This window comes from Pogoniulus pusillus, chromosome Z, assembly GCF_015220805.1.
Source record: "Pogoniulus pusillus isolate bPogPus1 chromosome Z, bPogPus1.pri, whole genome shotgun sequence".
Lineage (NCBI taxonomy): Eukaryota > Metazoa > Chordata > Aves > Piciformes > Lybiidae > Pogoniulus > Pogoniulus pusillus.
Window position 1 is genome coordinate 54,931,458 of NC_087309.1, and position 24,388 is coordinate 54,955,845.

The 24,388-nt window shown below is 38.3% G+C and overlaps 1 protein-coding gene across 2 annotated transcripts in view; it reads right to left on the reverse strand.

Moving 5' to 3' along the window:
- The window catches only part of RFX3 (regulatory factor X3), a 122,034-nt gene that overhangs the window by 27,125 nt on the left and 70,521 nt on the right, over positions 1-24,388 (reverse strand). Inside the window, exons 3-5 of one of the 2 annotated variants that reach the window (XM_064176607.1) lie at positions 23,161-23,258; positions 9,897-10,155; positions 3,054-3,128 (exon numbers count right to left, since the gene is read on the reverse strand). In XM_064176607.1, coding sequence (XP_064032677.1) covers positions 3,054-3,128; positions 9,897-10,155; positions 23,161-23,258 — 432 coding nt within the window. The remainder of the gene's footprint in view (positions 1-3,053; positions 3,129-9,896; positions 10,156-23,160; positions 23,259-24,388) is intronic. The other variant, XM_064176608.1, reaches the window with a different exon arrangement.

Below are 24,388 nucleotides of genomic sequence, written 5' to 3' on the forward strand. Positions count from 1 at the left end.
AGAAGTAGAGTTTGTCATCTTTATATTAGTTATAAAATCATCATCATTTTAAAAGCCTTAACACAGACACACACACACACACACACACGTTCTTCCAAACTGAGCATCTGTCATTTTGAAATAAACCTGAAGGAAAAGTCTCATTGCAAACATTAATATTAGTCTGAATGCATTAAACTTATCTGACTACTGACCTGACGTAAGCCTGTCCGACCTAAGGAACAAATGCTATTGTATCTTTCACCGGTTTAATTTTATCTTTGAAATCATTATCTCATCTGTATTTATATAGCACACATTTACATAACTTCTGCCATATATTACTATATATTACTAAATCTGTGATTTGATCAGAACATATATGGAATGTCAAGTATATCCATTTTTCCCCAAGGGGAAAAAAAGTCAATCGCAAAAGAGTGACAAACAAAATAATATTATCTTTCAGTTAAATTCTGTATATAGAAATAAAGATATTTTGCTCCAGGTGGCTTCTAACCTGTTATGAATCATTTTAAGTGAACTTCATTAACTGTATGAACTTCTAACTGATGTTAATTAAGTTACAACTTGCATTATTCAACACTGAAAAACTCAAACCAAAAGACAAGTGCAATGTAAGGATTTTTGTTCCTTGGTGAGTAACTTAATGACAAAGGCTTGAAGTAATTACTTTCTAGATTATAGCCTGCAAGAAAGTGTAGTTAACATAAGATTTAAAAACAAAAATTATGTCCAAATACTGTAAAACTATTGTGAGCAACTTACAAACCCCACATTTTTCTACCAAGATCAAATACAGTTTTACAACTGAGCTTATCTGTTTTGAATCCTGGCTTTTTAACTCACAGTACTGTCCATACTGTATGGATGAGTTGAGTAAAGTTATGAAATACCTATATATTTAGGTATTTCAGATATATACACACATGTATAGATACTCGTATTTGGACCTGTTTAATTGAGTTCAACTCCATTTATGTTGCAATGTTTGTAACATTCAACTATCAATTAATAAGTCAATTTTAAACAAAACCAAATTTGGAAAGGAAAGAAAAATAACAAACTCCCATCAACTGGTGAATTAATTTAGGCCCCTCCTAGAAAACCTCAGAAGTACAGGATGAGAACCCCAGTCTCTATTAATATACTGTCTGCCAAGTGAAAGCTAACTAAACATGCACACCAGAGTGATATTTCAAAGCCTATTAAACCAAATTATTTGAATAAATGCTAACCATTAATTCCTCCATAGTGTCTTTACTTGAGTTTAAAGACAATAAGCATTGCTGTAAATACAGACAAAACATCCAGTGAGTTTGATCAAGATGGTTAACTTCCTCCTAAATAACCAAGGCTAGGAGAGTCTGCTTTGCACAAAAAGACACATGGGGACTATTTTATTTCTTTCTCACAGGGTCAAAGAAATGTCCCTAATCAGAGTAATTCTGAAAAAGCCTTCACAGCCAAAAAAGAAAAATTATGATACATTTTCACAGTTGGTTGTGAATCCCATTATTCAGGAGCACACTGTGAAGAGTACATAGCACCGTTAAGGAGCAGAACGTAGTTTACTTGGGTATAGCAGCAGCTTAACTTGCAATTCTTCTTGCGTTTGCACAAAGATGCCAACTTCATAATAGGATTAAACATAAATTTACCAACAATTCAAGTGTTCTAAGTCTTAACTTTGAATTTAATTTCTGACACTTTGTCTAAAAAAAGCAATGGTTCCCTTTGAGAAATATGTTTAAATAACAATTTTGATGTTGTCTGTCTAATACTATCTATTATTATTTAGATAATATTTTTTATATAATCTCATCCTCAAGACGATTACTTTTATAAACATCCAAGGTGGAATCCAGAAGTTCTTCTGCGTAACATTTTGTAGTGTTCTCTTATACGATTTTCCTCTTTCAAATTTGACATTTTCTAAAGAAAACAAACCACTTCACATAACATTTCCACAAAATTTCTAGTTTTGACTTTGACATAACCAGACTCATACATAAAAAATCCCAAACACCCAATTCCAAACCTGCTAGAACACACATTTAAAAATATATATTTCTGAGAGACAGCCTCTACCGTGGTATTCTTATGTTAAGACCACAAATCACATTTAAATTTCTTTGGTGAAACAACAAAGAATTTGAACTTATGTAGTTAGTAAAGCTGAGAAGGAAAAAAAGAAGTAAGATGAATACAAACTAATCAGCATGGTAAAAATACAAAATACAGAACCACAAATGCCAACAAAAAAAAAAAAATCAAGAAAGACTAACAACTTACAAAGTAATACTGTTATTTGCATAGTAAGTTTTAAATTAGTTTGGGGGCTTTTTCCTTTAATCTAAAGTTACACATAATGGCTCTATCACTATATTCAGAGATCATATTTTTACTCAGTTATCTTTCAGCTTTGTGTTTAGAAACTTCTTGACTGTATGATTTGCAGTATAAGAACAAATCAAAAGGCAGCTGCAGAAGACATTTTTCTGTACATTAAATCAGAAGAATGTTTTTACTTTTTTTTTCTAGGACATCATAAGAATCTCTAGGGTTCTTATGTAAGTAATTTCATAATAAAGTCTATGTTCAGAATAAGTGAAGAAATACCTAGAAATAATCTAAAGATATTATTTAGGCATGGTAGGTTCTAGTTCTTTTCCTCTTCACATGCACACAGATTAACACAGGGTACCCAGACTTTGCTTTGTAGACAACTATATTTAAAATGTCAAAAGTCAGCTGATTTAGAATTATTTGAATGTTATCTTGACAGTCACACTATAATCTGCAGAACAGTCAAATGTGTTAACTTGTCTTAAGAGGTGTAGAGCATAGGAAACAAGTAACACTCTGCAATATACCATAAAGACATTTCATCTGACAAAATAAAGCCATGGGAGATGTGGTAGAATATTACAAGCAACTAAGATGAGAAGGTTAAGAGCAAAAAGTAGTAATAAAATAAAACAAACATTTAGAGGCAGGCTAAGCATGCAGAACAAGCAAGAGAGACTGTATGTGAAGAAGAGACAACTTACATGGCTGTTGAGAAGAGAGCTTCTGTGAGTGGACAGACCATCAGACTTTTGCAGTGTCTCAATCGCCATTTCAATCTGATAATAGATGTCATTAAAAAAAGGACTCAAGACAAGATAGTAAAAAAGCCTGATCAGAGAATTTTTGACAGATTGCTTACAGATCAATAGTAACTCCTGCTTAATTCCTGTCTTGGGTATATATTCTACTGAAAGGCCTTGTTCAAGAGTCCATGTGAACGCAAACCTCCCCAACGAGGTCAGAAATGCATTTTGCTTGCATATATATTGTGGGATCACAGCCTCAAAATCCATTGTACCTTCCAACCTGCTCACAAAATCAAATGACCATATCTACTGGTGAGCTGAAATAAAAGTAATTTAATTGACAAAGTAAATGCTTTAAAAGAATTTAAAGAAAGGCCTCCATTTGTTCTACCTCCAACTACACCAGAAAGAGATATGCACAGCTTGCAACAGGAATTGAATTAGAAACAAAATCTCATCTCTCTGGAATCACAGAATCAAATCCCAAACCCAAACAATTCAACAGGTTTCCACCATTAGCTGTGCTGGGACAGGCTGCCACCCTGACTGCTGCCAGCACTGTTGGAACAGCCCCAGATAGAAAAGGACATGGAAAGTCAGGACTTATATAGACTGCGGGATCCAGCCTTTGGAAATGTTGGTAATTATGTCTTTTAGAAGGAAAAGAAAACAGCACTACTGAAATACAAAGTAATATTTCTTCAAATGTGAGTAATTTACTCTCACATCTATTCCCATTCCTTTATTCTTTTAGAATCAGTGGGTATTTTTATCAATTTGGTAATAACAGAGGGGAAAAAAAAAACCTAACTGTAATTTAATTAGGCATCTAAAAGAGCAAAACCAACCGAAAGAAGTGACAAGGACAACAGGATGTGCAGTAAGAAAAAGGCATACAATTAATTAGCTACATTAAATGGTCAAAAATAAAGCAATGGAAACCACCACTTTCACTTTTAAAAGCACATCATTCTCTCTATATAGACATTTTTAAAGAGCCCTCCCTATCCTACTTCAAATATCACAATACTATCCATAATTTTAGTAGCAGAATTTAATCAACAGCGGCTGAATTCAGTGTCTGTCTAGCAGAAAAATACTACAGTTGGTTTGGTATTTACTGTATACATAAAATTAGCTTCTCCTTTTTTCATAGGGCAGTTGACAACTATTTTGTTGTCATATCTGTGAGAAATCACTTCTTGTTTTGGGAGGTAGGAGGGAAAGAGGGAAGAAAGGAGGGAGGAGGGAGGGAAGAACTTGTAAAAGTCGTTGGAATTGAAGAACTTTAAATATGCAGAAAGAGAAGAACACAAAAAGCTGTGAAATAGCATTGTATAACATATGGTGATTTAAAAGAACCCTAGTAAGTTTTAAAAACTTATTAACTTTTTTTTCTCCCACCTCCAGCTCCCATACTGATTAATTCATAAATATAACATCCAAGTTTAATATACATAACAGATACACTGGTCAAAATATCTACTGCAAAGGCACACCTCCAGTAGTATCTATGTGTGTAAGACATGCATACTGACATTAGTCATGACATATTGTATTAATTAGAAAACTCTATCTTCCCTAGTGATTATGAAAGGATAAATGGAATCAACACAGGGGGAAAAAGCAAGCCTAATGACCACACACAGGCTAGAAACATTACACAGAAAAAAAGGGAATTTAGGCCAAGTTGCTTTCTCCTTCCCAAATTTTCAAATGAAACATTGCTGCCCATGCTGATTTTCCTTGCTGGAAGTTCTCAAGCACAGTCTAATTGATCCATTTACCCTGGACCACCACACAGTTACCTGTATGCCTCATCTCTATTATCGCTCTTCAAAAAGATTCTATTTTTTTTTTCCCTTTGTGGCTGTTTTGTCCATGATCAGAAATAGGGAAACAGCTGTAGTTAGACTAGAAAATGACAACTGAGAAACTAAAAGTAAAGTCTAGTTCGGGTTATTGTTAAAATCAAACTTTGGAAACATTTATGGCAAGGCAGCTTTTAGAGAGAAGTAGAGTGTCCGTGCTAGAACAGATATGTATTTCATCAGAAAGAATTAAAAACCTCTGTGCTTTAGAAAGGCAAAGCCTCCTTGCCACTGATAAATGGACTGTTAATGAGAACACGAGTAGCAAGCCACCTCGTATCCAGTTTAAGCACTTTCAAATAAAAAGAATTAACAGAAACTATTCTCAAGGATTCAAAATTACCTACTTTAGTATCTCATGATAAAAACTGTAGCGCCTGTTAAAATGTTTTAAAATCAGTAATTGTAGTGCTACATTGCAATAAATTGAGTTTCCAAGAACACTGTCTTGATTTCTGACACACAAATACCAGGGGGGGACACAGTCTCAAGTTGTGCTGGGGGAAGTACAGGCTGGATGTTAGGAGGAAGTTCTTCCCAGAGAGAGTGATTGGCATTGGAATGGGCTGCCCGGGGAGGTGGTGGAGTCACCATCCCTGGAGGTGTTCAAGAAAAGACTGGATAAGGCACTTAGAGCCATGGTGTAATTGATTGGATAGGGCTGGGTGATATGTTGGACTGGATCATCTTGGAGGTCTCTTGCAGCCTTGTTGATTCTATGATTCTACCAGAATACTCAACTGCTGGAACTACAACCAACCTACAAGGTGCAACAAGGCTTTCGTGCAGAAAACACATCAAAAACCAACGACTGAAAGCTGAAGCTGGATTCTATTGAAGAGAAACAAGGAACAATAGGCTGTTGAAGCCAAAATGCAGACAAGGTAGGTATGGCTGACCTTAATAGGATCATTCCCTCTTTTCCCCACATTTCTTGTCTCATAAAAATGGCACAATCTCAACTTGTGACATTACAACAGAGCAGCAAGGCACTCAAAGAGGCAGAGAAATACAAGTTATCTTGGCCACATTGCTAGACTGAAATCTCTGGAAGCCACAATGCTCCACAGCTGTGAAGAAGAAACCAAAGCAGGAGAAAAAGTCTTGGAAGTAGAGGTTTATAAAAGCACAAGAACCATAAATCCTCTAAGCTTCCCTCTCCTCCAGGTAATTCGTACCATATAAACGTGTTTTTTTGGCAGTAATAGTGATGAACGATTTTTCTGATGCTTTTGAAAGAAGGGAACAAAAGATTATCTGCCTTTTTGGTATCTGCAAATGGATGCCTTTATTTCTCAAAAGATGTCACTGTGCTCGGTTGAAGAAGTCAGAATTACATAAGGGTAAGAAGTCATACAAAATGATCTAACAATCCTTTGCAGCATAAAAAATTGTGCATCTTCAATCTGATAAAAAAAAAAAAAAGTCATTTTCTTTATGCTAAAGTGGATCCAGGTAAATAAAAAAAACAACAACAGAAATTGGGTAAATGGAGGTGGAAAATATTATGCATGCTTCATGCGTATCCACATTTGTAACAAAATAAGACAAATTTCTGTAATAGCGTGAGAAGAGACCTCTTATGGTTGGTGGTGATGACTCATGAATGACAACTGTAATTTGAGATAAATCTTACAGCTTGTCAGAAAACAAGACTGAAAGACAGGATACTAGAAACTATGAGAAATTTTAGATTTTGTGATATTATTAAATATGTTGGATTAGATCACCCTGTTTTATGACAAGAACAGCTCTTAGACATTTACACATTGGAGAAAATTTGGAAGGTGATTTAGATTTGATTATTAACATGGTAATCCGATTTTCTGGCTAGTCTCTTAAATACAGGTGCCCTTCTCTAATGATAGGTGCCAATAAACCATACAGCTCACTCTTCTCTAAGGACAAGTGCCAATAAACCATATAGGCTGCTCTTTCATACACCAAACAGACAGCTCTTTCACACAAGACTCAACATGCAAATTATTTTCAAATAGACACCTAGCTAGGGTAAATAACTTCTCAATCAATGCTGTCACAATTTATTCCTGATCATTTCAAATACATTCATATGAAAATAGCCGTTTTGGAAAGTTATTTATCTACCTAATATCTCAGAAGGTCTCCTAATCTGAATATCTTCCTGTTTGGGTGAAAAAATCCTTTACAGTAGGTAGAGAAGTAGTTTAATAAACCAGCAAAAGATATAAAGGGAAGAAGCAATGAAATCAATGGAGATTGAATGAGTAAAGAAAATGGTAAGAAACATTCTTCAGGGATATTAAAATAAACTGCTTTATGTTGGAACAGTTTCTCATAGAGCACAATTCTTAGTATTTTGGATATAAAAACACCACTGTTGCCTGCAGTAGCTTAAGTAGGATAGATTTCTTGTAAAAATGTCTGACAGAAATTAAAACAAATGAAATCTTACAAACAAAATTGTAGCTCTTTATTAAACTCAAAGCAGAACTCAGAATTATATTAAGCCATAAAGAAAAGAGAGTGAAGACAGATTTAAATTAAAATGTCTCTGACTGTCTTTTATTGACTTCTGTATAAACCAAATGTATCTGGTGAAAAGTAAATTGGATTTTAAAGTTTCGTTTATCTAAGATACAGTTAATAAAACAGACTTCTTTTATACACTTGACTTCTAACTTGAAACCATTTTGTTTGTTTCTTTTAACTTAAGATAGATGCATCAGAGTCACATGGTATTAATAATGCAAATAATTTATGAGCTATACAAGGTAACAAATTGGTCAGTGAGGGTCAGTAACCACAAAACGAAGTTATCAGTTGGAAAGAGTAAGCAGAATTATGATCTGTATGTTGAAAAGCAAAGAGAGCTTGTGATGGCCCACATGTTATTAAGTAAACCCTATTCATTTCTATGTCCTTTGTCTACATAGGAAAATTCACCAAACTAATTAAAAATCTGATTTTCCAAGTATTATATCAGCAAACCAGCCTGGATACATATTATTTTGGTGACTTAAATAAATTGTCTATAAAAAAAATGAAGACCATTATGTAAGTAAAGATCAAATGAGGCTCACAAGCTCTATCTTCTAATGAACAATCCAAATAAAATATTACGTTGCTGTCTTTTGCATAATGTAATTATGACCCCTAGCAAAATTAAAACAGACTTGGTGCTTTTTTACTTCTAGTTTTTGATTTGCAAAACACGGCATGGAGTCCTGATAGAATTAAAATACTTCTATGACATGTAACTTCAAACTAAGTCTACTATCCTTAATTTGTGTTTACTGGATGCATTTAGGCCTAACATAACTTCACACTGTTAAGCACATCCAGTGACTGAACTCTTTTGTCAGAACTAAATGTATAGCATGATGGGCAAAACACATCTGTTCTTACTCCATTAAGGAGAAAACTAGCACAACCTCTAAAAAAGGCAATTCAGCTATAGAACAATTAAAAAAACCTAAGAAAACTTACTAATGCAATTGCCCTGTCAGTATGTAAATAAACACCACTTTTTGAGTTTCATTCCATCTACAAGACCTATTGGTTATGTCTATAGAAAACTATTCCCTTTGCCTGTGCTCATCAATCATAAAGTAAGGTGGAAAACTCCATCCCAAGTAAAATAAGAGACTATTTTAAGTGATAAAAAAAGAACAGTGAAGTTAAAGTCTTGATTTTAGTTAAATGAATTTGAAAGAGGAAAGATGCTTTTCAGAAACTCTGTTTTCCCTATTACATGTATGTAAAATACATGCAAACATTAATACATACTTGGTTTTATTTTCTAACAGAAACAAAAAATTCTCTGCTGCTAGATGAAAGCTCCCACTATCTTACTGATACTTACACTATTCATGATTATGACTATATTTTGTTCTCAGAAAATAATACTCTGCAGTTTGGTATTACATATTTTTTTCATATTGTACAAAGAAATCTTGTATTTATCCCTACTAAACACATTAAGAATCAAAATAAAGAGATTTAATCAGTTCTTCTATATTATCCAATACTACCATAAACATTCATCATCATTCCAAATAGAATATTAGATTTTCACTCATTATTTTACTTCCCAAAAATAGTCCCCTAATTTTATTGCGCTTTTGAGTACTGAAATTTTCTATTATTAATGATGTTCTATCTCCCCTACTGTATTTTTCAAATCTTCCTACTTAATGTGTCAAAATTCTCTTTCCCATTACTTCCAAATCTCTATATCCAGACCAGAATACACAGAAGAATTAGGTAAAGTATTTACCAGGGCTTTGCAGCAAAGCTAGATTAGGTACAATACATTTCCCTAATTGAAATAAGGGCTGATAAGAGTAAACTCCTAATGTTCATTGTTCAAGAGCTCATAAGAGTTTTAACAGAATACATCTTCCCATAACATTGTAACACAATTCAACAAGGTAGTATTCTCAATATTCTAAACCATTGGATAGACTTTGAAATTTGACACAGAGCCTGCACTGGTACTGAACAAACAGAAAAAATGCAGAGTGCAGCTATGGATACTCGTCTGTAATCATTTAACATACATCTAACATTAGATATAATCAACAACACTGTGTTTTTCTTGTATTTTCAGGAAAAAACAAACAAACAAACAAAATACAATAAATACTCAGTTTGTACAAACTATTATGTGGGCATTACCAAAGCACTCACATTTAACTGGTGGAACGTAAATACTTACGTGCTGTCAAGGGAAAGGTCTCCCTTCACGTTTGAGTTCTCACAGAATTCTTATACCTTACTTATATGTAGATATTTATCACTTGTTTTACAAAAGCCCCTTGCAGTACTTATTCTGGTAACAAAATACTGCTATCAGCTCTGCCACAAAAGCGGTGCCAGTTTGCAAAAACACCCGAGTGCTTAAGAAGCTAGTCCCAAAGATCTTGCATCAGTCTGAAATACTTACTGTTGCTGGAGAGGCCCGTGTTGTGTGAGTCACTGAATGACCAGAATTTTCCATGGAATTGCCAATCAGATAGGTCCCTCCTGAGCTGCTGATGAGTTGTCCTCCTGTGACACCCATCTGAATCCCTCCGGTGCCAACCATGCTATGAGACGAGACCACTGTTGTCACCTGTGCAGAACTTCCTTGAGTATCAAAGTAATTTCCCCCAGTGTTTTGGCTGTACATCTGAGTTTCTGTGTAAGGATAAGTTGTTGATCGGCTTCAAGGGGGAAAAAAAAAAAAGGAAAATAAATTATTTGTATTGTTTATTTAGCTGAGGGAAATGTATGTACAACAGCTACAACCAGTACAAGTAAGATTTGCAAACAGTCCCAGTCTCCTCAGAGAATAACATTTAATGAAGGCCAAGCACTACATAACTAATTCAGTGTCAGTGTTAGAAGTATCCATCAAAACTTACAGAAAAAAATAATCAGGTCTTACCTGAAGAGGAGGAGAGAAGGGAAATGCAACAAAAACTGTGGAGAGGGAGAAAGCGCTCATCCAATTATTAGTATATCTCAAAGCAATTTACAAAGCTCCATTTCAACATTTTTTAAACTGACAATGAGATTCTGAACTTTAGTGAGGTGATACATACTTTGCATACCGTGCACATTACAGAATTACAAGCAGTTCATTCAAATGGCAGCCAAGAGAGTCCAGCGTTCAAGAATCTCATGGCATCTACTGCTTTCAAAGTCATGAAAGCTCTTCTCTGAAGTTTGAAATTCTGACTTTGCTGGTATTTTGGGAAGTGTAGTTATTTTTCACAAGGTAAATTCAAAACTGTATAGGAATTAACGTTATAATAAAAAACTGCACTTAGCGCCATGGTCTAATTGATTGGATAGGGCTGGGTGATAGGTTGGACTGGATGATCTTGGAAGGTCTCTTCCAACCTGGTTGATTCTATGATTCTGTGAAAACCAAAACAGAACTATGACTTATAAAAAGGCTACAAAGATGGTCAAAGTATGCCACAGCAATGTTTTAAAAATCACTTTCAGCTATGTAATGTTTATGCCTCATTAAGCAGTTCGCCCTAATAAATTACTCAGCTACTGAAACATTCTGTCATGTATCTCACATTATTAATCACTTCTCTTGAATCATTACACATCATAGGTTATAATCTCGAAGTTTTTGGATGTATAGTTGTTCCTGAGCACCAGGCGTGATCTTCAAATCAATGTATCTCAAAATGGTTAAGTAAATGTTACTTCCAGGGCCAGATTACCCTGCTCAGTGGATAAGGAATTGGATGCAAGGTTGCTTCCAGAGAGTAGTGCTCAATGGCTTAAAGTCCAGATGGAGAGCAGTGACAAGTGGGGTCCATACTGGCACTTGTGCTGTTTAATGTTTTTATCAATGATTCAGACAGTAGAATGAAGTGCACCATCTGCATGTTTGCAGATGACACCAAGATGAGCAGTGCTCTTGATATTCCAGAGGGACAGAATGTCATCCAGAGGGATTTGGACAACCTGGAGAGGTGGGCCCAGGTGAACCTCATGAGATTCAACAAGAGCAAGGGCAGGGTTCAGCACCTGGGCCAGAACAATCCTCACTGTCAATACAGACTGGGGGATGAGGTGATAGAAACCAGCCCTGTGGAAAAGGACTTGGGAGTGCTGATGGATGAGAAGCTGAGCAGACAGTGTGAGTTTGCAGCCCACAAGGCCAGTCACATCCTGGACTGCACCAAAAGATGTGCTGCCAGCAGATCCAGAGAGGTGATTCTGCCACTTCACTCCGTTCTAGTGAGACCTCACCTGGATTACTGTGTCCAGGTCTGGAGCCCTCAGCACAAGAACTACATGGACCTCATTGATTGGGTCCAGAGGTGAGCTTGGAGCACCTCTGCTACAAAGACAGGCTGAGGGAGCTGGGGTTGTTCAGCCTGGAGAAGAGGAGGCTTTTGGGAGATCTAATAGCAGCCTTCCAGTACCTGAAGGGGGCCTACAAGAAGGCTGGAGAGAGACTTTTTACAAAGGCTTGTGTTGACAGAACAAGAGGCAATGGCCTCAAACTAGAGAAGAGCAGCTTTGGGTTGGATGTTAGGAACAAGTACTTTACCATGAGGGTAGTGGAACACCGGAACAGGTTGTCCAAGGAGGTGGTTTGGGCCTCATCCCTCAAAGTGAGGCTCAAGAGGGCTCTGAGCAACCTGATCTAGTTGAGGACGCCCCTGCTTACTGCAGATGACCTTTAAAGGTCCCTTCCAGCCCAGGTCATTTTATGATTCTAACTCCAACACCTTGCTTTGTCAACCTGTCCTTCTTAAAAATGATATAGCCACCCTTGACCATGTTCCAGTCCTGAAGCTGTCTCACCCTGTCTCTGTAATCGCCACCAGATCATAACCCCTCGACCACACACAGATTGCAACCTCCTCCTGTTGATTCCCCATGCTGTGTGCACTCATGTGCCTCCAGGGGGCAAGCTGAGCATGCTGATCCCACCCTAGGTGGGTGGGAGGCCTTCTGGTCTTCATTAATACTGCCCCACTGGTGCAAACTCATTCCCCTTTGAATATAAAGCTCTAGAAATGACAGTTGCTAATTCTTGTCCTAGGGCCCTTTTCCCCCTGCAAGACAAACTTCTCCAACTTACTAAGGCTTGGTGTCTTATAAAACCATCTATGATCAAAAACTCAAAGCTCTGCCTGCAGCACCACTCACAGATGTCATCATCTGTAAATGGAAGGAATGAAGAGAAAATAACTTGCACCCCAGATTTTTTCACCAGCCATCCCAAGCCCTTGTAGTTTCTCTTCACTTCACTCAGACTATGTGATGCAGCTTCCTCCCCACCTGTCTGGAAGAACAGTAGTGGGCAGTAGTCTGACAACTGCACCACGTTGGATAGTTGCCTATGATAGTCCCTGATTCAGGATTCTGGAACAATACAGGCTTCCTTATGGTGAAGATCAACCTGGCATACTGGGCCCTCTGCTCCCTCTAGAAGTGAGTCCCCAGCAACTGCAACTCATCTCTTCTTCCTTGTGGAAGAGGTTGTTATACAGCTGGAAGCCCTACCAGATTGTGGTAAGACCGCTGGCATAGGTTGTTTATCATCCACATCCCCGTGAAATGTAGTGATGAAAGCGCAGGGAAAGCAGTTCATGTGGATGATTGTCAAGGGAATCAACGCTGAATTTTTTCCCAAAAGAGGAAAAAAAGACTTGTCATCATATCAAGAATCAGTAAGGGAGGCAATGAAAGGACAAGGTCATTGTTGGCAGTAAAAATAGACAAGGTTAGTGCAAAAAGACTGTCCAAAAGTTGTGAGGAGAAAAACGTCACTGTATAAGTGGAACTGAAGACACAGTTCCTTGAAGCAACACAAACTCTAGAAAAGGCTCAAAATTTCACAAGAAAACACAGACACAGATTTGGTGTGGAATAGGGAGAGAAAACAATGCTCTGCTGATTTTACCTTGTTTAAATCTGTATGTCATGTACAGCCTCTAAATAAGGACTTACTGTACCAGAACACCTACATCAAAAACGCAGCTGGGTAGGATGGTGTTTTGGAAAGCAGTGACTCAAAGCCTTTAAGGTCATTGCATAGGATAACATGACTATCAACAAAAAACTGCAGCAAGACAGAATATAGAATATTATTTCATTTAGACACACAAAAGGGAAAACTTGAATTAAGGAAATTATCTCTATAGCACTCAAAGAACAAACATGCATACTTTCTCAAATAATCTTGACATAAATCATATTGTCAGTACCTTCATATTGCAAAGGTTGTAAAAACACATCTAGCTCTTCAACATCTGTATATAAAGATGCCTATAAAGTCACCTAGGGACTAACCTCAGTGTAATTTGAGTCTTCTGGCTTTTTATGAGAACACACTGAGGCTTGAGACATAAGATGAGCAACAAAATCTAAGTTACTCCTACTGAAACACTGTGTTGATTAGAACATAGCATTAGAAAGTTCACCAGAGTTACTAAGTCTAAGTAGTTAGGCTGCAGAATACTAGTTTCCACAAGGCTGTGCAATCTAAATTATGTTTACCTCTGAGCAAGTCATCCAAAGTCAGTCACTGCATGAATTCAACTTAGATTAAGCAAACGGAGATTACATACTTTAAGTTAATGAGACAAGCATGAGTGGGACTAGGACAGCAATTTATAACCATGCAAGGCATGACCTAACATGCCTTATTGCACACATTTTATAATTATTTGCAAAGTATAGTGCTAGAAATAGAACACATAAGAGCTGTGGTAGAGCTGGCCATAAAACACATATTTTGGGGCATATTAAAGAGAAAATAACTAATTTCTAAGTTTAGCACCACACAAATTAAGTGCAATATATTGTGCTATGTGACAGACATACGTTACTGAGCTAACTTTTATCTCTTCAGAAACATTGACTCTTTGAAGAAAGGAGACGAAGAAAAAAGCCATGCCAGAGAAAGAGTAAACTTCATTGTTGTCCTCCCTTTGTTTTCAGCATGCACACTCACACGTGGGAAATAATTTATTCCTAGCTGTATCTATGAATTTGATTACTGACTACTATAAATCAGTGTTCTTGCCCATCACCCCTCAGTAACCTACACAGACTGATCATGTCTTTAAGATTTTCTTTGAGAAGTAGTTCATGGCACAGACCTACCGTTCCCTTATTTATATTTGCCTAGAAAACATCGCCTACAGACATGCCAGTTTTGTTCATTGTCTCAGTTCTAATTTAAATTCCCAGAGACTCAGATAAATTTGATAGAACCAATAACAATTTTATGAAGTGCCCTTCCCTCTTTTCCTTTTCTTTCCCAAAAGAAAGGGATTAACTGTAGAGAGAGAAAAGGTAAGCACACCCAAATAAATGAATCTCACAGGATTTGGAAGTTAAAAAGAAAAGTTTAACAATAACTTTTAAAAGTATCTGATGTAGGGAAGTTACAAAAGGTTAGGGAAGGGAAAGCAAATACAAAATGTATAAATACAACCTGTTTGTGGTGGTGATGGCCATGTGGTGAAACAAAGAGAACCAGGAACAGGATGGTGATGCTGGTAATCAGGGAGGCAGGGAGCACAGTGAGAGAGAGAACATAAAGTTCCCTGCTTTTATGGATCTTTAGACGGGAAGGAGGAGTGGGCTAACCATCACCTGGTAGTGTTCAGACCCACCCCTGGGGAGGGGTCAAGACCACCTAGGGTCAGGTTCAGGGTTACTCCCCCTGGAGTGTTAACCCTGTACATTCATGTCTCAGAAATCTGCCCTGTTGAAAGGTTTTTCCATCACTCTCTGTTTTAGTAAATAAAACAAACAAAAAAATTATTTCCTCTTTCCAGGAATGGAGAAATGGAGAGTATCTTTAAGTAACAATTCTCAAATCAGGTTAGAAGCCCAGGGAACTTGATTCAAGTGTAATTTGTGTTTGTTTAAAATTAGGTTTTAATTTCTATTCCAGTAACTTCTGTGTCCTGCAAAATAAGTAATTAATTACTGAATTCTTATTATTTTCTGTAGGTACCTACTTGAAAAATTCATGTGTTGAGAAAAATGCATTTAAATCTATTTTTTAAAAGATATATACCTTTTATACTTTAAAATCCAATACCTGCATCCCTTTTTAAGTGGCTATATAATAACAGCATCTTAATTTAAACAAGAAAACCATTCAGTGTTATTCTTTTTTTAACTTTTCTGCAATTCCAGTTCAAAGAAACCAACAGCATATATATTACCATCTCACCCATCGAGTAACAACCTCAGAATTATAATTCTGGGTCTTGGAATGGATTATCTTACTGATAAGTTTAGCAGGCAGACACTTTTTCACAGCCATCTTTGTAATGAAATTTAGCTTTTTATGGAACTTAACTGAATACAGTATTATTTTCTGTGATGTAAATACAATAAACAACATATGAAAGTAAATATTTCAGAATACACCAATATTCACATGCAGATGAGCTAATTCTATGGAAATATGGTAGAAGATCTTCATGCATTAAAGTCAAGAAAGTCCACAGAACAGATCAATATCCTCAAACTCGTTTAAGATTTTAGAGTAATCTTGTGGTCCTAAAGCTGATAGTGAGCTTCACAGAAACTACAGGAAACAGAATCCTTTGTCTTTCACTGGAGGTAGACCTTATCAAAGTCAGTACATTGCTGCAGTCCCTGGAGGCTGTATATCACAAGCAGTGGGAAGAAGGGCAAGTGCCATATACCATAACACTGACACAACATGACACAGGACTCGACTGACAATGGAGGGGGCTGAATCATCTGTCTCACCCTGTCTTATACAACCTCCTATCTCCCCACAAAGAAATCTATTCCCTGTAACCCAGAATATTGATTCAGGGCTTTTTAATAACAGATCAAATCCCAATGAAGCAATAAACTTCTTCCAAAAAAGCCTCCTCAACTTGTGAAAAGACAGAGATGAAAGAACTGATAAAACAGTAACTCATCTTTTCCTTTCAGCAATCCTTCTTTATCAAATGAAACTGCTAAAACTAAAGATGAAAACCTGCATAACGCACTTGTAACCAGAGAACAAAAATTCAAGGTAAGCAATTTCCTATGCAATAGCAAATAGTTGACTTGGTTTACACATACACATTCGCTCTGCACAGGTAAGTTGAATTACATTAGCCAGAAAAAGCTTTGTATACTTTACTTGTATAAATAAAATATTATTTCTCACATTAAAAAAAAGTACATATTTTATTGACAGGCATTTATTATCAATAAAGGAGAAATGAGACCTCAAACATTCAGTCGAAGGTCTTTTTTCCAGATGGAAACAGAGCAGTAAAAGCACACTACAAAAGGGATGGAATCTAGTAAGCACCATTATAGTAACTGTGAATTCTTGATTCTGCATACAAGCTATATTTTGCCCAGACAAAGTGTAGTACAACAAATCTGGTGAAGAATGAGCTTTGTATGCAACAGAAATTCTAGGACAATCTTAGCAATGAAACCCTTTTTTGGCCCACCTGAACTATCAGGTAAACGGCTGCATTTGATTAATACATTACAATTTATGCTGCTATCTAATACAGAAAACTCACCTGGCTTCGTAATATAGGTGCAGCTGTAGCATTCCTTATCTATCCTAAACTGCCACATAAGCCTGTATATAGCATAATAACAACAATGCTTCTTTGTTTCAGAATGGAGTGACATGCTTGACAAGCATAATTGTTATTAACCAGACACACATGTACTAATATACTTCAAATATATTATACAACATATGCGACAAGTTGTGCGTTACATCCCTTTTATTGTCATTATGTCTCTGATAATAATGAAACCAAGTCACTTTTAAGCATAGATAAATGCCAATATAAAATGCGTGGGAAGAACTGTGTTACCAGAACACAACATCTACACTTAGCAGCTAAGTCTGTGAAGCCTAATAAACCTCTTACCTTTAAAGTTGAATGAATCAGGTAACTCTTTCTTTAGATATATTCTACATGCATCCTTTCTTGCTACATGTATCCTTTCTGGAGTCAATGCTAGTTTGCAAGTACTTAATTTTCAATAATCACAGTATCACAGTATCACCAAGGTTGGAAGAGACCTCACAGATCATCAAGTCCAACCCTTTACCACAGAGCTCAAGGCTAGACCATGGCACCAAGGGCCACGTCCAATCCTGCCTTGAACAGCTCCAGGGACGGCGACTCCACCACCTCCCCGGGCAGCCCATTCCAGTGTCCAATGACTCTCAGTGAAGAACTTTCTCCTCACCTCCAGCCTAAATCTCTCCTGGCACAGCCTGAGGCTGTGTCCTCTTGTTCTGGTGCTGGCCACCTGAGAGAAGAGAGCAACCTCCTCCTGGCCACAACCACCCCTCAGGTAGTTGTAGACAGCAATGAGGTCTCCCCTGAGCCTCCTCTTCTCCAGGCTAAACAATCCCAGCTCCCTCAGCCTCTCCTCGTAGGGCTGTGCTCAAGGCCTCTCACCAGCCTCGTTGCCCTTCTCTGGACACGCTCAAGCATCTCAATGTCCTTCCTAAACTGTACTCAAGGTGTGGTCTAACCAGTGCAGAGTACAGGGGCAGAATCACCTCCCTGCTCCTGCTGACCACACCATTCCTGATGCAGGCCAGGATGACACTGGCTCTCTTGGCCACCTGGGCACACTGCTGGCTCATGTTCAGGTGGGTATCAATCAGCACCCCCAGATCCCTCTCTGTCTGGCTGCTCTCCAGCCACTCCAATCCCAGCCTGTATCTCTGCATGGGGTTGTTGTGGCCAAAGTGCAGCACCCTGCACTTGGAGCTATTGAATGCCATCCCCTTGGACTCTGCCCATGTGTGCAGGCGGTCAAGGTCCCGCTGCAGAGCCCTTCTGCCCTCCAACCCAGCCACATCTGCCCCCAGCTTGGTGTCATCTGCAAACTTGCTGATGACTGACTCCATGCCCTCATCCAGATCATCTATGAAGATGTTAAAGAGGATGGGGCCCAGCACTGATCCCTGAGGGACACCACTAGTGACTGGCCGCCAGCTGCATGTGGCACCATTCACCACCACTCTCTGGGTCCGTCCCTCCAGCCAGTTCCTAACCCAGCACAGAGTGTTGCCACCCAAGCCATGGGCTGACAGCTTAGCCAGCAGTTTGCTGTGGGGGACAGTGTCAAAGGCCTTGCTGAAGTCCAGATAGACCACATCCACAGGCCTCCCCACATCCACCAAGCGGGTCACCTGATCATAGAAGGAGATCAGGTTGGAGAGGCAGGATCTGCCCTTCCTAAACCCATGCTGGCTGGACCTGAGCCCTTTGCCATCCCTCAGGTGCACTCTTATCACCCCCAAGATAACCTGCTCCATCAGTTTCCCTGGCACTGAGGCCAGGCTGACAGGTCTGTAGTTCCCAGGTTCCTCCATCCGACCCTTCTTGTGGATGGGGACCACGTTGGCCACTTTCCAGTCTCCTGGGACCTCTCCAGTGAGCCAGGACTGCTGGAAAATGATGGAGAGCGGCTTGGCCAGCTCAGCTGCCAGCTCTCTCAGCACCCTGGGATGGATCCCATCTGGTCCCATGGACTTGTGGGTGTCCAGGTGGCTCAGCAGGTCCTGAACTAATTCTTCATGAATTTCCAGGAGAACACACCGCTCCCTGACCCCATCCTCCTCTTTGCTGTTGAAAACTGAGGAGAAGAAGGCATTCAGGACCTCAGCCTTTTCTTCATCATCAATTACAGTGTTCCCCTCCTGGGCCAGTAAGCAGTGGAGGCTCTTCTTGCCCTTCCTTATAGCGTTGATAAATTTATAAAAGTGTTTTTTGTTATCTTTCACAGAAGTGGCAGCCTATGTTCTAGCTGGGCCTTAGCCTCTGTAATTTTTCTCCTGCATAATCTGGCTATCTCCTTAAACATGTCAGGAGAAGCCTTCCCCTCCTCCCAAAGGTGATACACCCTCTTTTTCTCCCCCACTTCCTTCAGGAGCTCTTTGCTCATCCAGGCTGGTCGCCTTCCCCGCCGGCTCATCTTTCGGCACATGGGAACTGCCAGCTCCTGTGCCTTCAAGAGCTCCTGTTTAAAGTAGGTCCAACCATCCTGGACCCCTTTGTTCTCAAGGACTGCTGCCCAGGGGACTTCGGAAATAAGTTTCTTAAGCAAATTGAAGTTTGCTCTCTGAAAGTCCAAGGTGTAGGTTTTGTTGTAGTGCCTCCATACCTCCCTGCATACTGAAAACTCCACTATCTCGTGATCACTACACCCCAGGCAGCCTCCCACTGTCACATCTCCCACCAGACCTTCTCTGTTGGAGAGCAGCAGGTCAAGCTGAGCTTGACCCCTAGTAGGCTCAATTTACAGCTGGGTCATGAGAAGAATAAAGAGTAATTCTTTTGACACCCTGTAAACATTTATTTCAGACATGACTGTATACCCAGTTAATGTCTAGGGCAGCACTGTCTCTTCATAGATTATGGAAGCACCCTATATCTGATTTTGAGTTAGAATTAAGACTTTGATTTAGCACAGTCAAAAAACATCGAGCATGAAACCATGGAAAGACAACCCAAAAGACCCAAAGCTAGTGATTATTCAAGTCCACCGCCATAATTTAGAAACCTAATTCTATTTTCTGAAGGTGAAACAGTTTCTCAATTGAAAGTCACTGGACAAACTAGCTGCAACATGCTTTGCTCAATCTATCAGGACCCGCAAGGCTCATCTTTCACAGATTTTGGTATGAAGAGTGAAAGAAGATGAAGTGCAACCTTTGCCTAAATATTTTAGTGCTACAAAGGTTTGCCTCTGTGTTTGCTATCTGTTACAGCATCACTTGACAATTTATGCCAGCTTTGTTAAGAGATATAATAAAGTAAGCTTTTTGTTCACTTCAGAATATTCTAAAAAAGTCACTTGGACATCAATATAGCTCTGAACAATCTAATCCGGCGGCAAAATACGAAGAGGAGAAGCTAATGCTTTTTTTTTAAACCACATTAACTTAGTGATAAAAACACCAAACAGAAAAAAGAAATCTCTCTGGGAAGCTTGATGTCAGCAACCTAAAGTCCTGTTCTTATTCAACTATCAAACAAATGGCATTACAACATGTAATACATATAGTCAATAAATTGAATTTAGATAGATGGCATTTTTCCATTCTTAATCTGGAACATAGACATAGACAGGAAAATGTGTTTCACAGTATGCAGTCTCTAAAAATTCTGAGCAGAAACACAAACTGGCTTCATTCTCCATTAATAATATCACAACCTTAAGAAATGTTAATATTCCTAAAGGTACTGATCAACAAATTGGCTATTCACGGTGTTGTTCACAATAACATAAACGAATTCTTACTCTACAGGAGAGAAAGACAATCTGGATCAGGTTTATTTGCCAAAGAGAATACTTCATTGATATTAAGGAAATCTTTTATGTCCCACTGACTTATTTTGCAGAATGATCAAAGGGTTTTAGATACAGAAACACAATAAAATCATGGAACATGAGGATTCATACAACACAGTTAGTAACATCTGGTTTTGATGTTTCCAAGGACTGGAAACAGTCATGTAGTACATACTGCTCATACACTACCAAAATGCAGGTGCCAACAGCTCACATAAGAAGTTAAGAATGAAAAATAAAAAAAAGGAACTTGAATAGCAGCCTGTTGCAATGAAGTCATGCCGTTGCTGAGAACTGCTGTACAGGACATGGTAGAAGTGCTGTATTAACTGGATTCAAAGGCAGCTAAGTGGTATGCTACAACTGGTATCCCTGATGTGTTCTTCTAGATCCAACTGACAGCAAAGTTCAGGCGACAGTTTGCTGCAGAAGTTGCCAGTACACCTGGAAGCAACTAGCACCAGAGGTGGAAACATTTGCCATGCTCTCTTTTTTTGCTGTACATGTTAAAAGACTATTTTTTTGTCTTTGTAGTTAGAAAAAAAAAATCAAATAATGACTACTCTGACCAGGAATAAAGGAGTTCTGCTGTTGGCTAGCTGGAGGAAAAGGACAGCTGAATTTACTGGATTGCATGGGTTCAATGGCCTAGCACATCAGCCCCACAGGAGATAGTTCATACCAGTGCTTGGGCTAGTCTGAACAGGACAAGATGTGAAACAGTGTGCTTTACACCATCTTCAGCAACCGTAGTCTCATGCTGGGTACCAAAAAAGGACTGTCCCAGACAGCAACTAAGCTCCTCACAGACACTTGTTCACTCTCCTTTGTTGGAATGGGAGAGAGAAGTGGAAGGGTAAGAGTGGAAAAAACTCATGCACTGAGACAAAGATAGTTTAGTAAGTAAAGCAAAGGCTGTGTGTGCAAGCAAAGCAAAACAAGAAACTGTTTCTCACTTCCCTTAAGAAGGCAGGTGTTCGGACACAGCAGGGCTCCATCACGCATAATGGTGACATACGAAGACTAATGCCTTAACTTTGAATGTCCCTTCTCTTCCTTTTTCTTCCCCCAATTTTATATAGCAAATATGACATCATATGGGCTGCAGTACCTCTTTGGTCAGCTGGTATCAGCTATCTTAGCTGAGTTCCCCTTCAACCTCTTGCATATCCCCAGCATACTCACTGTGGGGTGGGGTGCGAATCAGAAAAGGCTCTTGTGTAAGCACTGCTCAACAAAAACATCTTTATGCTATCAACACTGTAGCACAAGTCCAAAATTGTTCAGTACCAGGTACCATGAAGAAAATGAACACTTATCTCAGCCAAAGTCAGGATAATTGAGAAGTCTAATGAATATTCAAGATAAGTTGCTTAAGATTTACAACTAAAACCAGGCAAGACAGTATGTGAAAAATGAACTAAGCAAAGCATGCTATTAGAATTGATCAAAGAATGCTACTAGTGCTAACGTGAGAATTCTGTGACTCAAATGATATTGCTCCTGGAATAACTTTTGAATTACTGTCAACAAATAAGTAGCTACCGACAAAATAAGAAGCTTTCTAAACCCTGTTACTTCCCAAAGCCAGTAACACACCTAAAATGTCAAAAAGTAGGTAAATGAAAAAAAAGAGTTAGAGAAGTTGCTTCCAAAGCAATATGATCCTGCTTCAATGTTTAAGCCAACTTAAAAGCTGGTGCTGCTCCAAGTCAGGGACTGACTAGGTAACTGCCAGATGTCCCATCAAACCTGGATTGTTCTTTCTATGTTTCTAAGCTTGTATCTTGAAGAAAGGAACAAGATGATGGAAAAGCATGTTCAGGGAGGCGGTAAATGTGTGGAAAAGAGGCTAAAAAAGCAGCAAAAAGAGACAATGTTACTCTTCTTCCTTTGCCCTTCCCCATTCCTTTGGAAAAGGTCAAGTTTGCAAAACACAAGAATGAAATTACAGTACTACTTGTTTAAAATAATAACTAAAGTTGCTGCACTTTTCTATGCACTTGCCACTAGGGCTGCAGCCAGAACGTCAGGAGACTGCAGGAGTAAGGAGTTACAATATGTCCTATGGACAGAACTTACCTATAAATCAAAAGGTACTTTTCCAAACAACACTATACTGTATAAGCAGCTTCATCTAAATTCAACTTAATCATAAGAATTCTATTTATACAATTACAGTGTAAATTCGTTTTTTCATAAATAAAACACTATCTTTCCAATAGAGGAGCATTGATGGATAGATTTTTCTTTCAGACTTAAAATACACTAGTTGGTAGAATCTAGCTGAAAATTTCAATTGAACTTCACATTTTAATGAATATTAAAACAGCTATAATTTGCCAACTTACATAGCTCCATTAGTGTAGACAGTGTCACTTCCCTCCACATATTGAACCTGGGTTGGGTAGACATGCTGTACCTGTTGCACAGTCTGCACTTGTTGCACCTGAAAACAAGAACACCAGAAATTTGAAAGACTGGAAAGAGGGATGCACCTAACGGCTTCTAAACGAATGGGTTATCTCCATTTGCATAATTACTAAAGGTATGTCACAGCCACAGTAAAGAAAGTTACTGTTATACATCTGATAGATGGTGCCCTAACATTGAAGGTGCACACTCAGAGAGCATACACGCCTATACAGCCAAGCCAGAGCATTATAAAGATTAAATGAAGTGTACCTATGCTTAGGAACAAGCTGAAGAATAACATTTCCTAAGGAAAAAAAAATCATTTGGCACATGTATATATTTTTTAATTCTATTTCAGTCTTCAATAGCACAAGTCAAATATGTTGTAGGAAGTTTAGATATAAAACTTCACATGAAGAGGGACTTAAACTAAAAGGCTTTTTTCCCAGTAATACTTTGACCTAATGTACAAATACAGATTAACCCCTGCAGTGTGACTATCTCTTTTCACAGAATAGCACCAGCTGTAACAAACTCAGACAAAACCTATTTTTTACATCAATAAGCTAAACAACAAAAGGCAGATTACCTTCACATACCTTGCTGAGATGGCAAGCCTGTTTCGTAAAAGCATGCATGGTCACAAATCAATTCCTTTGACTCACACACCATGCAAGAAAGAATCAAGTTATGCAAATTTCCTCTCTACTGTCAATTTTTTTGTCTTCTGCCACAGTAAAGGTTAAGAATTCCATATTTCATACCTGCCAGCAGTTAGGTAAGTCATATTTTGATTCAAGAGCAGTCCACAATCTAAGAGATGTAGAAAGACTTAAGAGACCGCACACCAGCTCAATTTTGCCCAAGGAACTGCATCAAGACAGTGACAATACAAATATTTATCAAATAGATTTAATATAAACTACTTTGAAGAGACCTGTTTTTCTCAGATACCCTGTCACAAGGCAATGTCAGCTTAACCTAGTTGGGCCTAAGGACTGCAACTACTGAAGACCCAAATGAACCTGAGTTTCAGCATTCAATGGATCATGCCCAAGAGGTCTCTGAGAATACTCTAGCATCTTCAACTGTGCTATATTTCAGGAAGTTCTGTAAATAAGCACATTTTTCCTAGTCTTTTATGTTATTGACTCAGGCTTAAAA